The 15,295-nt window shown below is 40.4% G+C and overlaps 1 protein-coding gene across 1 annotated transcript in view; it reads left to right on the forward strand.

The window, feature by feature from the left end:
- The window catches only part of ATOSA (atos homolog A), a 52,755-nt gene extending 37,924 nt beyond the window's left edge, over positions 1-14,831 (forward strand). The window contains exons 6-12 of the mRNA XM_081170009.1: positions 702-812; positions 2,559-2,638; positions 3,913-4,021; positions 6,420-6,578; positions 11,536-11,604; positions 12,220-12,419; positions 13,828-14,831. Of these exons, the coding sequence (XP_081026135.1) occupies positions 702-812; positions 2,559-2,638; positions 3,913-4,021; positions 6,420-6,578; positions 11,536-11,604; positions 12,220-12,419; positions 13,828-13,981 (882 nt within the window). The 3' untranslated portion in view covers positions 13,982-14,831. The remainder of the gene's footprint in view (positions 1-701; positions 813-2,558; positions 2,639-3,912; positions 4,022-6,419; positions 6,579-11,535; positions 11,605-12,219; positions 12,420-13,827) is intronic.
- The last annotated feature ends 464 nt before the right edge of the window (positions 14,832-15,295 follow it).

Genomic DNA, 15,295 nt, shown 5'->3' on the forward strand with positions numbered 1-15,295 from the left:
CAAATAAACAATGCCTGTTTGTGCAGTAGTGCAAGTAAAAAACAAGTCAGCATGCAGTATCTACTTTGATTGGAATGTAAGTGAGCTGCTCTGTAAACTGTAATTTGACAATTTAGCTGTTTGAACTGAGCTGTAATCTTAAAATATGATGCTGAAGGCACATCCGCAAAGGAGCTTTCTTAGGCTTTCAGTCTGGTTCTTTAGTTCTAAATCAGAAACATGGAGATAGACCCTTCTTTAGCCCAAAGCAAGGAATTTGCTGTTGGAGAATCCCTTAATGCAGGCATCCACAACCTGCAGCTCTCCAGATGTTTTGGCCTACAACTCCCATGATCCCTAGCTAACAGGACCAGTGGTCAGGGATGATAGGAATTGTAGTCAAAACATCTGGAGGGCCGAAGGTTGGGGATGCCTGCCTTAATGGGATTTCTACTGGTGTTGTACTGTAGATGCTACCTGCATTGATTTGACATATCTCCCGACATACGACATTTGCCATATGTCTGTAGCCCTGACATATGGAGAACCAGCATGGAGTAAGTTGCACTTGTCACTTCCTTACGAATTTTGGAAGCTCAGTATACTTAGGATGAGACATTGTCCCTGAGAAATCACCTGTGCAAATATAATTTAAAATGTGCAATAAAACTGAACTTGATAGGTTTCCTATTTATAACTGATTGTTTTTCCTCTGTGGACAGCGCACAGCACCACTCAAACATGTGTTGCATAGGAACAATTTTCACCATTTGGTTGGGACTTCTACAAAGGCTTTCCATCCTCGAACTGGATTGCCTCTACTTTCAAGTCCTGTAAGTTGCCGTTACATAGTTTTGTTATGTTTCATAATAATATTTTAAAAACACAGGAGTTGCTGTATTTTAGATACTTTGCCTGCAAATTATTTTTACTCCTTGTTAAGGCGTTTACCTATTAAAATATTTATACGTAGAAACCAAGCAATAAATTAGAAAAGGCTAGCCTCAGTTGATGGGTGGGAGATAACAATTATAGTAGTCTCTTTTATAGTTTCAGAGTGTAAATGAAAGCATGATGGAATGACCAAAAAAGGATCAGAATTTAGACTGCATAATTTTAGCTCACATGGACTGCTGCTGCTGTTTCATAACCCACCTTTCTCCCTGACAGGGAGAAAGTTTACAGATAAAAGCAGAACAGCTAAACACACAGGGGGGAAATCGTTAAAAAAATTATATATCTATATATTGTATATTTATAACCTATTAAAAATATAGACAATCACAACAAAGACAGCATGGCACCCACCCTATCATTTAAAACGGTCAGTTCCCAAAAGCCTGTTGGAGCAAGAAGGTCTTCACTTTCTGGTGAAAGGACATCAAGAAGGAAGCCTGTCTTAACTTCCCTAGGGAGAGGGTTTCAAAGTCTGGGGGCAGCGACTGAGAAGAAACTCATAGACCCTAGTTCTGATCCATAGATAACACTACCAAAAAAAAAGCATCTTCCCACAAAATGAATTCTCAATGCAATCAGCTTAGATAGCATTGATTGCCTGCTGGGAAAGAAAGGAGAAAACTTGAATGGGTCATTTTCCTCCCATACAAATTACTGTCAGTGACAGTATCATGGTAACTTGTCGAACAAAATGCACACAACATTGGGCCATTGTGTGTGTGCAACCCCAGACAATGGATGTAGGAGATGCTTCCTTTAAACAGGATCTCATCCAAAAAGATAAGCTTCACACAGATAATACTTCTTGGTTCAGCATTATTAATAATACCTATCCTCTACCATGAGGTCCCAGGGTGGGTTACAACAATTCAAAAGCAAAATATAAAAAAAACGGTTACAATAGATTAAAGTCAAGAAAATTGGAGCTTTCTGTTGCACATTTAGGGCTGTTGTTAGGTTAACTCTATAATTTTAGATTTAACTACATAATGTTAGATTTAGATTGCACTCTGATGGGGAAATACATTTGTGTTCGAATTTGCATGTACTGCTTACGTGTGTTGTTGGCAATTAATTTAAATTGAGAGAGCCTATCTGCATCACAGATGGCTATCTGCCATATTAAATGATTAAACGCAAAAAGCAAACCAATAAATATTATTCAAACTACTGATTATATGGTAGTGATTCGTCACCCATACCCCTGTGGACCACTTGAATATTACTAAAGGTGTTGGAGGACCACTTTAATTATTTTTCCGTCTGCTGCAGCAATTGTAACACACTGTGCCAAAGGCAGTATTGTTTTTAATTGCATTTTCACAAACATGACGCAGAATGTTTTACAACCATTCACCTGAATGAAGTTCACAGGCCACTGGTGGTCCACATGGGCACAATTTGGGAACCCCTGTTACAGAGTCCCTTTTCAGTTCTAATGCCTGGGACAAATGTACCAGCTGGCCAATGGTGGGAGGCTGGATACACTCTGCTTTCATTATATCCATTTGCTTCCATTATGCCCCTAAAACATTTTAAAATGTTTGATACCAAGATTTCAAGCTCTGTTAAGGTATTGTGGTCAAAACCTAAGTCTGTTTTTCTCCCCAATCTCCTTCGAGGTTCCTGAAAGAAAAACACGATCGGGATGCTTTGATTTAGATACATCATTATTACAATTGAAATGTTTGTCCTCCAAAAGGTTTGTCTTCCAAATGCTTGTCCTCCAAAAACCTTTTACAAAAAGGTTTATAATATTTGTATGTTTTTACAATGTAATCTGTAACTGTGGGTGTGCATGAGAGAGTATTACGAAGAAAGCACAAATGTGCATCTTCAACAAGATCTCCTCGGACTCAGCTAATTTTATCCATACAGTAACTAGTGCTGCAACCTTCTAGTTGATTTAAAATTAGCTGGTTTAAAAACCAACTAAATAAAAAGATACCCCTGATTAACTGAGCAAGACAGTAAATTCTTTTTAGAGAAAACTTCTAAAAGGTACAGATGTATTTATTTCAACAATTTATATACAACTTAATCACGATCACTTAGTATGTAGTCACTTAGTCACACCTATTTAATTTTTTGGCAAAAATGGTGCATTTCCCAGATTCAACAATATGACCTGGGTATCGTCATTGTTTTAACTGGCAGGCTAAGACAAGTTGGTGCCTTACTTGTGTTGCTGAATGCACACAGGCCTTCTGTGGAATGCTGATGAATCCAAACATTTGGGAACTTCCCAATAATTGCACAGAAAGATGCCTAGCTGATATATGCTAGACTGTTACCTTGTGCAATGTCAAACTAGCAATTTTTCAAGTCCGTGGAAGCGGAATCTATGAAAAGTGTGTGTCAAACTGACATTTTAAAGAGTAGCTTTAATTAGTGTTTATACATTCTGAAATGTACATTAGTTTAACTTCAAGGCATAAGACAGTGGAGAGGGCTGATCTGTGGTCCTTTAGGTATTGTTGAAGTACAGTTTCCACCAGCCCCCAGCTAGCATAGCCTGTGGCAAGGGATGATGGGAGTTGTAGTCCAGCAATATCAGGAGAGCCACATGTTGGTCACTCCTGGCATACGTAAGTTCAGACTTGGCAGCTTTAATGCAAAATGTCTGCGTGCATATACCGTATTTTTCCATGTATCACACGACCCTGTGTATAAGACGGCCCCTATTTTGGGAGCCCTCAACAGTAATACACCGTAATACACCGCATACTGGCACTCACCAAATACTCTTCCTAAGCCAGGAAGAGCAGGTAAGCAGCCTCCTCTCTGACATTTCCCTGCTACCGTCGCAGCACCAGCCCTCGCTTACTTATCATATTAACCCATGTATAAGACGGCCCTCATTTTATCACAAAAAAATTCAGAAAAAAGATTGTCATATACATGGAAAAATACGGTAACTGTGGAGGATATAAGTAGTGACTCTTGCTTTATTTTTTTAAAAAACTTTTTAAATAGCCCACGAGGGTGTATCAGGAGAGAGAGTGATCCAAATGTTCACGAGAAACCATTTCTGAGTTCCAGTGCACCACCTGTAACAAGTCTTAGCCTCCTTGGAAACTTTGAGGTATGTACATGCTCCTAAAATACTCTACTTCTTGCAATTGATGTATTGATACGCTACTACATGGGTAGGCAAACTAAGGTCCGAGGGCCGGATCTGGCCTAATCGCCTTCTAAATCCGGCCTGCGGGTGGTCCGGGAATCAACATGTTTTTACATGAGTAGAATGTGTCCTTTTATTTAAAATGCATCTCTGGGTTATTTGTGGGGCCTGTCTGGTGTTTTTACATGAGTAGAATGTGTGCTTTTATTTAACATGCACCTCTGGTGGGGCATAGGAATTCGTTCATTTCCCCCCAAAAAATATAGTCCGGCCCCCCACAAGGTCTGAGGGACAGTGGACCGGCCCCCTGCTGAAAATGTTTGCTGACCCCTGCACTACTATGATATGCCCAGTGTGATTCTCAGCACACCTAGTGCCTGTTCTTTTCATTTTCTGGTGCCAGGTGCAAATGGCTTTGTACAGACTTTTTAATTGAAGATAAATGGGGTGGTTGGCTTTTTTTTGCAGATTTTAAAAAAATATTAATAAATATAATGTTATGTATAGATAAGTACAGAAATATTTGTACAGCCATCTCAAAAGTTGCATGCCATAAGCACAGGTGCTCCTGTTGACATGCATGCTGAAAACCGCGCCAGAAGAGGGACAGGCCAGGGGCTCCGCATCTCAAACAGATGAATATCTTTTATTTAGGCTAGCTGGAGTCATTATTTTATAGGAATTTTCTTTTAAATCTATACAAAGTGTAAATTTCAAAACATTTTTCCAGACCCAGGTCCATTTTGAGGGGGTGGTATATATTGCTAGGCATATCAGCATTCCACTTTGATTGATACCTGAGCTGGTTCTAGTTCTGTAATTATTTTATATATTTGTCTTAAGGTTCCCTTTGACTGGTCACTTTCTGAAATTAAAATTTCAAATCTTGTGCTTCCTCAATAGTACAAAATCTTCTTAATTGGTGGTGGTGGCAGTGGTTGTTATTTACATTTGTATACCATTGTTCATCCGAAGATCCCAAGATGGTATTATGTGCTGCATCTACAGAATTGAATTAAGGGGTGCCTGCGGCTGCCCCATGTCATAGATTACTTGATAAGTATAATTTGCCTAAAGTTTATTTCATCATTGATCCTAATTTGCTTTGTCTGTTTGCCTCCCACTCTGACATGTCTCCTAAAAGGTTTTTGGGGTTTTGCATTCCTTGTTGTATGTAGTAAAGTGTGGTTTGAGATTATAGACCTCGACTCTGTTTACTTTTGATCCCCGCCCCATGATGTATATATCTTGTGTGAGAGGATATGCATTAATAATTTTAAGACCCCTTTTTTGTATTAGGCCAAAGCATATATAAATAAACCAGATTTTCTGGTGACTTAAGCATACAAGCATTATTATAGTATTTTATTTTGGGGGAAGCCATTTCTCTTCATATTTTCTGGTGGTAGAGAGTTTGTGATGTAACTCAAGATCATTTATCTGCCCAAATAACTTTAAGCAGAAGTTCTTGCCATTTTTTTATTAGGTTCAGCTATAACATTATGGTTAAAAATAAAAACAAGACCCAGGGCATAATACTCATTTTTTATAGCCAAAATTCTGCTAAACCCTGTTAAATTTAGTATCTTTAAGCCAAGTTGAACAATTCTTCTGGGTTTTACAGAATCAATACTATATTGTCTGCCAACCCCCCAGAGCAAATGGTGGTGCAGGGGGAAAACCCCATTACACAGGCGGAAGTCCTTGAGCAGGGCATATACTGAAAGGGCTGGTTAGAGGAATCCGGCCCAATATGTGTAAATTAAAAAACCCACTGACTTAAGTCAATTTAAACCAGGCATTTCAAATCTCTACTCCAGTCAGTGTGCTTCACATGGCAGCTTGGGGTTAACTAGGTTTGTGATAACATTTGCCACGTCGGGACTACAGTGGTACCTCGGGTTAAGAACTTAATTTGTTCTGGAGGTCCGTTCTTAACCTGAAACTGTTCTTAACCTGAGGTACTACTTTAGCTAATGGGGCCTCCCGCTGCCACCACACCGCCGGAGCACAATTTCTGTTCTCATCCTGAAGCAAAGTTCTTAACCTGAGGTGCTATTTCTGGGTTAGAGGAGTCTGTAACCTGAAGCGTCTGTAACCTGAGGTACCACTGTACAGCTCAGTGGTGAAGTGTTTGGTTTGCATGCAGAAGACCCCAGGTTGAAATCCTTCATCCCTAGTTAAAAGCGTCCAGTGGCAGGTGATGTGAAAAAGTCCATCAGAGGTGCTGCCTGTTGGTGTAGACCATACTGTTCTAGATGGGCAAGTAATCTGACCTGATAGCGGGCGTCTTCCTTGTCATCCGTTTGTACACTTCATAGGTAGCTTTTTTTCAACAGAGTTTTTTCCATTCTTCCAGGAGTCTGTTCTGAACTATCGTTTGGATCCCCTGGGCATTGTAGATGGCTTCACAGCTGAAGTGGGAGCAAGTGGGGTCTTTTGTCCAACGCACATGACTCTTCCGGTTGAAGTTTCATTCTACAGCGTTTCTGATGACAATGCACCCTCTCCATATATGGTAAACATCTGAACGTTACAATTAGCTATGGAAATACATTTACATGTCTGAACTAAATCCTGATACATTTGTAAAGATAGTTGGGTTGCCTTGGATCCAAAGCACACTTCTGTTGCATGCACAGAACCACAACTTTGGTAGCAGTTTGTTGCCAAAGGTCTGTAGTCCCTGCTGATCCCTTTGCACACTTTTACTTTTTGAACTTTTAATGGCAGACTACGCGTTCAGCTAAGCTGGGTTTTCCTGCAGTAAACACGAGACGGCAACCTAGTTCTTGCCTAGTAACCACTTCCATTCATTCTTGTGTGGAATCTCAGCAGTTTAAATGCAAATGCATGATTACAGCTGTTGACACTCCCTATGTATCTCAGCATTTATACAGAAAATAAGAACCTGTTGTAACTCATTTCGGTTGATAGGGAATGATTATGGCAACAGAAACTATTGAATTATGCAGAAACGGCGAAGCTTACTGGAAGAATAAGAAATCGGGACGACAAAGTTTTTAATATAGAGTGGAAATTGTTTATTGAATATTTACAAAAATATTGTGAACAGATTAAGACATTAGCAGGGTTAATGTAAAAACATGCAGTGATATGAAACAACTATTGATTATATGTGATAAATAATACATGAATTTGATTGGAAATGCAGTAAAAATATTGTAAACATAAGGAACTGCAGAAAGAGGGAAAGGAGTCTAAACATGATAAATGTAATAATTTGATTTTTAAGAGCTTTTTGCTTGTAAAATAAAAATTATAAATAATTTTTTAAAAGATAAGAAATGATTATAATTCTTTGATCAGCGCACAGGGATGAGTTCAGCCTCTAGGTGTTAGTATCCTTTTGTACTCATTTCTGACTCGTGCCTCCGCCCAAAAAAACCTGGGACTTCAGCTTGGTATGGCTAAACAGTATTTATTCAAGTTAACAAACAACATCCGCAATAACAAGAGACTGGCAACGTAGACAAAATGCAAAACTGTCTACTTCCTCCATGGGTCTAGATGTGCTAGTGGCCTTTCCCATGATTAATTCAAGAATGAAGTCAGTGAGGTGGCATGCTGTCGAAATTTTTTAAAAAATTGTCCAGTAGCATCTTATAGACCAACTAAGTTTGTTCTGGTATAAGCTTTTGTGTGCATGCACACTTCTTCAGATACATGTGCATGTTCACGAAAACTTATACCAGAACAAACTTAGTTGGCCTATAAGGTGCTACTGGACAATTTATTATTATTATTATTATTATTATTATTATTATTATCATCATCATCATCATCATCATCATTTTATTTCAACTGCATCAGACCAACACAGCTACCAACTTGAATCTAGTGGCATGCTGTGTGTTTGTCAATCAGTCAATCCTTTATTAGGCATAGCAAACCACACATTATAAAACAAACACCGCATACAGATTGTGGAAAATACAAATTCGGCATAACAATTTGCATAAATAATACAGTCTAACACTACTACATCACCGACCAATCAAGAACCACAAAATGTCTCTATAATGGCCCAGTCTTTCCACATGGACAGCACTCAAAAATGTAGCCACTATTAAAGTAATTTGATCATTCCTGTCCAAGAGCAGGTCCTGAACCGTTGGCGGCATAGAACCGAGCCTGTTAAGTTGTAAGGCCTCTAACAATTGTTAGAGGCTGTGTGTTTGTTCCAGAAAGGTGCAAAAACTTTAGCACAGTTAACATGAACACACTGGCAAGGTGTCAGTAGTTAATGACTGCAGCCAACCATTGGTGGCTGTAAATTCATATTCCAATTGGATTGTGGCTGCAAAGTGCCTCCTGTAGTTCATTTTGGCCTTGCAGCATCAGCCAATCAATCAGAGCCCAGTTTCTGGTTTGGCTTACAAACATCACATCCTAGTACTGATCTCATCCAGGTATCCAGGTAGGATGAACTCGCTTGTTCATAATTTCAGCCAAAAGGAGTTGTAAAATCTTTCTTGTAAAGGTTAGCAAATCTCTCCTTCAGCTGAACTATAGCACCGAATTAGCTTTTGCTAATGATTTTCTAGGGACGCGGGTGGCGCTGTGGGTAAAACCTCAGCGCCTAGGGCTTGCCGATCGCATGGTCGGCGGTTCGAATCCCCGCGGCAGGGTGAGCTCCCGTCTTTCGGTCCCAGCTCCTGCCCACCTAGCAGTTCGAAAGCACCCCTAAGTGCAAGTAGATAAATAGGAACCGCTTTATAGCGGGAAGGTAAATGGCGTTTCCGTGTGCTGCACTGGTGCCGGCTCACCAGAGCAGCTTCGTCACGCTGGCCACGTGACCCGGAAGTGTCTCCGGACAGCGCTGGCCCCCGGCCTCTTAAGTGAGATGGGCGCACAACCCTAGAGTCGGACACGACTGGCCCGTATGGGCAGGGGTACCTTTACCTTTAATGATTCGCTATCGACCAATATGTAGTCTATTGTGCTAGTTTTTGACCCTAACAGGAATGTATATTCCCCAGGGATCTCACCTCTTGTGCGGCCATTTAGAATGTGTAAACTTAGCTGCCTTGAAAATTTGAAAAGGCAGGCGCTGGCATAGTTTGAATAATGGTCCTTAGATAGCCTTGGGGTCTGGTGGGCTTCTCGGCTAGATGTCTCGGGAAACCCGATTTTGCATCTGTATTTGGTTGCTAAACTGGAGTCATTTGGCCCTAGTCTTTTGTTTAAATCACCCACCAGCAGGACCTTTGCCCCTGGATAATCCGAAATCAGCAACTTAATAAAGGTTTCTAATCTTTTCCACTTGCTATCGGTGTCAATATTTAAGCTAGTTGGAGGGATATAAACATTTATAAATAACACTTTAGATTTTCCCCATGATACAAGTAAGACCATTGCTAGTTGGTCTAGGGAGGGCAGCTCTTTACAGGTGGCATTTAGACATTGGGAAATCAAGATGCATCTTGAATTAGCTTTTAAATCTTCACAAGGAAGAGAGTGACTCCTGGTCTTGGTCTCCTTTCCTGACCAGATCTTTCACCCTGTACTTTGAGTGCCCCTTGTGCTCTGAGTGTAACAGACATTACTTTTCTTACTTGTTGAAGGTGGCTGTGGAGGTGGCACAGGTGTCCCAAGCACCCATTTGTTGGTTAACATATCACTAAGGATATGTTGCAGCTTCACCCAACTTTCTCTTTTTTTTATAAGATATTTATTAAGATTTTCAAAGTATTACAAAATAAAAAATAAAAAAATAAAAAAATAAAAAATAAAAAAATTGGTTAAAATCAACTCCATCTTTCCATTACTTATTTTTCATTAGCTTATTTCCCGGACCTCCTCACGCCTCCCTTTTTTGTATTCCAATTCGGTTTGTTGGTTCAGCAAATCCCTACCCTCTTTGTTTATCCTAGTCTTTAATTTTAAAATATTATGACATTAAGTTTTTACCTAAATAATCCATTTTTCATATTCCCTTATAATATTACAGCTGAAAACCGCTTAATTTCTATCCAACATCATTCTAACATTCATCAATTTTACAATATTTCTGTAGATAGTCAGCTTCACCCAACTTTCAAATGAGGCTCCTTTCTATTTTGGGTGCCATACAGTAAGACTGCAATACCAACCTCCACCATTTGGTGGCTTCTGTTTTTCTTTGCAACTTTACATAACTCCTTTGGAGTTTTGCACATTTTCCTTTTTGTGGGGAAAGCATCATATGCGAAACAGCCCTTTATATAAGCTACCAATGAACATCTTGTTTTGATAAGGTATATACACTTGTCTCCTGTGTGCCAGCCTAGCTAAATAGGTACGTACATTCACAAAAGGAAAACACATATACAGTACCCAAAAGTACTCTTGGTTCCCACTCATGTGGCAGGCAAAACATCCAATATACATTACATGAACAGCTTTGGACTGAATTGAAACGACTATGTGGGCCCCATTATAGCCCAGTCACCTTAGTTAGGAAAGGAAGCTATTGTGGTTGCCCTGTCTTCCTGCCTGTAAATGCATTGTGACTATTATCCTGTGGAATTGACACTGTTCTTTACTCCTCGAGTTAGGAGTATGTGAATACTGTTCACTTTTCATGATCAATTTAAATGCAGATGTTGAAATAATCAATTATCCATCCTGAAAAGATGCTTAAAGGGGAAACCAGAGTGAGAGAGACTAAACTGTCCTCTATGAGCCACATTTTTGTGCACTCCTAACTTAACTTTGGGATGCGGGTGGCGCTGTGGTTTAAACCACTGCGCTGCTTGGACTTTTCAATCGGAAGGTTGGCGGTTTGAATCCCCGCGACGGGGTGAGCTCCCGTTGTTCTGTCCCAGCTCCTGCCAACCTAAGCAGTTCGAAAGCCCGTCAAAGTGCAAGTAGATAAATAGGTACCGCTCCAGCGGGAAGGTAAACGGCATTTCTGTGCACTGCTCTAGCTTCGTCAGAAGCGGCTTAGTCAATGCTGGCCACATGACCCGGAAAGACTGTCTGTGGAAGCAGACAAACGCTGGCTCCCTCGGCCTGTAAAGCAAGATGAGTGCCGCAACTCCAGAGTCGTTTGTGACTGGACTTAACTGTCAGGGGTACCTTTACCTTTACCTATACAGTGGTACCTCGGGTTAAGTACTTAATTCGTTCCGGAGGTCCGTTCTTAACCTGAAACTGTTCTTAACCTGAAGCACCACTTTAGCTAATGGGGCCTCCTGCTGCCACTGTGCCGCCGGAGCACGATTTCTGTTCTCATCCTGAAGCAAAGTTCTTAACCCAAGGTATTATTTCTGGGTTAGCGGAGTCTGGAACCTGAAGTGTATGTAACCCGAGGTACCACTGTAACTTTAACTTTACTGGTGTGTTACCCATGTAAAAACCTTTTTGAAGTTTCTATTGCAGATCATTTTGAAAGTTAAACACTTTGATATACTGATGCTTACATTAAGATGCCTATTTGTAATTTTCCATTTCTTGTTTGATCCCTACAGGGTGTAATTGCTTTAGAGTCACTTGGTAAAAGGGGTTATCGGGTACCTCCTTCAGGAACGATACAAGTGGTATGTACTTTGTGACATAAGAGTTACATTAAGAATTCTCTTTCCAATGTACAGTGGTACCTCTAGTTATGAACTTAAAGCATTCCGGAGGTCTGTTCTTAACCTGAAACTGTTTTTAACTAGAGGCATGCTTTCGCTAATGGGGCCTCTTGCTGCTGCTGTGCCGCCGGCACACAATTTCCGTTCTCATCCTGGGGCAAAGTTCTCAACTCGAGGTAACTCTTCCAGGTTAGCAGAGTTTGTAACCTGAAGCGTTTATAACCTGAGGTGTTTGTAACTCGAGGTACCGCTGTACTGCTAATCACTTGGACCTCTTGGATATGAGCTGTTAGATAGCTCCTTTCTTTGTCCAAAGGCCACAGGCTAGAAGAGCAGAAAGTATTTGGAAATATCATATTTGAGAAGATAGCCAGTTGTTACCTAGCAACTGCAGAGGTGGTCTGTCACTTTTGGATAATATGGAAGGTGATTGAGAAGCTTATTAGTTCTTAGTCTCCTCTTTCCAGAAGCAACTGCTGTGTATGAAAGTGCAGTTACTGAAGACACATGAATTTTCAAGTGTTTGTTGGTTCGACAGAATAGTGCCATTCTGAAGCACCTGTTTGTCCTTTTCAGACCTTATTTAATCCCAACAAGACTGTGGTGAAGATGTTTGTGGTGATATATGACTTACGAGAGATGCCAGCCAATCATCAAACATTCCTACGGCAAAGAACCTTTTCTGTCCCTGTGAGACGAGAAACAAAGAGAAGCATTAATAAAGAAAATATTCGACATACTGAAGAACGACTACTACGCTACCTCATTCATCTGAGGTAAGGCTGCTGAGCAAAGGGCTGTATCCAACGTTCTCTTTTTGCTAATGCAAGGGCTGTTGCACTAGTGGACCCGGGGGGGGGGGTTGGATATTACGCAGCAGAGGAGTCCAGCACTGCAGCTGTGCTAGTGGAAACTTGCTGTGCAACAGATTGGGCAAAGTTAACAGCAACCTACTTGGGCATCCTCTTTGCAACCACATCCTGCTGGTACAAAGCATGTCACCAGCAGAAGAAATACACTACTAAGTGATTTTGACTTAGTTCTATGTTGGATATATCCCAATGTTCTTATGTGTTACTTAGTGCAGATAATTCTTTGAATCAAAACAACAGCTTGTTGTTTTTTTTAATTAGTGCTGGAAAATCTTTTGGAAAAAGGCACTGGGACCCTGTTAACTGTACTTTTGCTTATGCAGATAAAAAGTCAAATGGGCCACATGTATTGGTTTTTCATTCTTTGCTCTAACAATAGATTTGAAACAAGTGACTCAAGTTTTAGTTGCTGAAACCATACACGTTCTCTCCCAAACAAATGAAGTCATACAACTCTAAACTGCTTTGTGGTAGCATCTATTTAGAAGGCCCTAATTAAAGTTGTGTCAGCGCTTCCATTGTGAAAGCCCCTTAGCAAGAGGTTGTCAGCAGAAACATTTGCCTAGGGCTGAAACTTGCCATTCAGACTTTTAAAAAACAAAAGCAGTCCTTTAAAACCTAAGGGTCAGTTCGCTTTTTCATTTTTTCATGTCCATGTTTGTGTGTCCATTAAAACTCCTGTAAGTTTTGGCAGGTTGATTTTGTACTTTGTGTCTATGTGACTGAAAACATAACCTATAATTTTCTCTTGTGAGATGGATAACATTCTACTGATACGCAAACCATAGCTGTCTGTCTAGAGACTAGCCAGCTTCTGTAAGATTTTTAAACAAGCTCATGCCCAGACCTAGCTTAGATCCTTTAACACTTTTTCTTGGCATGTTCCAAGAGGGTGTCATTCAGAGAGATATGTTCAGTTTTGCAGTAAAGATTTATCTTGTTTTCTCATTGGCTTTGAAAGAATGAGATACAGGCTATAAAAATATCAAACAAATAGGCTCATCACCCTAAATATATGCACTAATGTGTTCTGATTCAATAATGTGCCATAAACATAATTGAAAATTGCAGTCACTGTTTCATCTGTTCTTCCCACTTCAAATAAAATGTCTCAGTCTGATCCTTAGAGTACAAGCCTCAAGCAGTGGTTATATAAGGATAAATGGAAAAACACCTACTTCCTTTTGAACTAGATAAAATGTAACAGTTTAGACTATTGAAGAAATTTCTTCTCCAAGCTTTGTTCTTCTGTGACATTTCTTACATGTGCTTTACATTCAGCAGTGGCTAATACTGACATCTGTTCTCCTAGGTTCCAGAGTTCTAAGTCTGGAAAGATCTACCTCTACAGAGATGTAAGACTCCTGTTCTCTCGAAAATCCATGGAAGTTGACAGTGGCGCTGCATACGAACTCAAATCTTACACTGAATCTCCAACAAACCCTCAGTTTTCTCCCCGGTGTTAGCAAGATGCAACAATGAAAAGTATTTGCTCAGTTACCAGATTACTATTTAATAAGATGAACAATTGGCATAAACTAAACTGTTTAAAAGTGAAGAAAGTGAGGTGGTGGTCAAATGAGAGTCAAAGCTCTTCTAGGCTCTTGGACCAGTTTTTAAAAATGCTTCTGGAATGAGCTTTGTGTATTCCAAGTAGACTGGAACATACTTAGTCCTAATCTTTTTATACTGGTTACAAACCACTTCATTGGACGTGTTGCAATAGCAGATTCCCAAATTAGTTTAGTGTTTACACCTTATTTTATTTTTTGGTTATTTAATATTTAATGTTTCTTTTACTTAAGTGATGTTTGTCTTTACTGTTCTAATGTAGCACAAATCCTATGTAAAATCATACTACGTATTTTTGACATTATTATTGAAATCTGAAATATATACAGAAGTCTTTACTTTGTGTGATGTGTTTTTAAGTGATACGTAAGCTGCTTAAAATAAGGATGGGATTTTGAACTTCCATTGCATTATCATACTATGCAAGCATGTAGGGCAGGATGGGTTGTGTATTCCCCCCCCCCATATTGCTAATTCCTCACCCCCACCCCATGATAACACATGAAACCATACTTCAAAACTGTGGGACTACTCATTCAAATCATGGACCCAACCTATAATAGCACCCATTTCCCTCCTAAAAGACCCCTCATCGAAGCCTTTCACATTGTTGTAATCAGTATCAAAATTTTACATAACACTGCTGTCCCATACCTGACTTTCTCAGACTGTGTTTTTTTTAAAAAAAGATGTACTGTGAAAACAAAGTAGTATTTATATCTGAAATATATGTGAAAACAGCAACATTTGTATTGGTTTTATTTGGAGATGGTCTTTGTGCTCTTAATAGGGTTTTGTTTTTGTCCACTATAGCAGTGTTTTCCAACCTTTTTTGGGCAACGGCACACCTGTTTAATGAAAAAAATCTCGCGGCACACCACCATTACAGCCCCGTGACGTCAGCGCGCAGCGTCATGCCGGGAGGGACGCACGAAAGTGAAAGTTTTTAATTTTTTTCCCTCCCCCTTGCCGGGGAACCTCCAAGCTTTGGGGGTGGGGGGGGGAGGAGGCAGCAGAGCAAGGGACTGAGGGACGGCGGCAGCTGAGGCGGTGGCGGCTGTTGTGGTGGTGGCGGCGATAGCGGGCGGAGGAGGGGGCGGCGGCGGGAGTTGCTGCTGCTGTTGTTGCTGCTGCTGCCCGGACATGCCGGCCTCCTCCTCCTCCGCTGTCTCGCGTTCCTCCCTTTTGCACGCGCTGCCCCGCCGCTC

This window comes from Podarcis bocagei (genome assembly GCF_964188305.1).
Source record: "Podarcis bocagei genome assembly, chromosome: 14".
Lineage (NCBI taxonomy): Eukaryota > Metazoa > Chordata > Lepidosauria > Squamata > Lacertidae > Podarcis > Podarcis bocagei.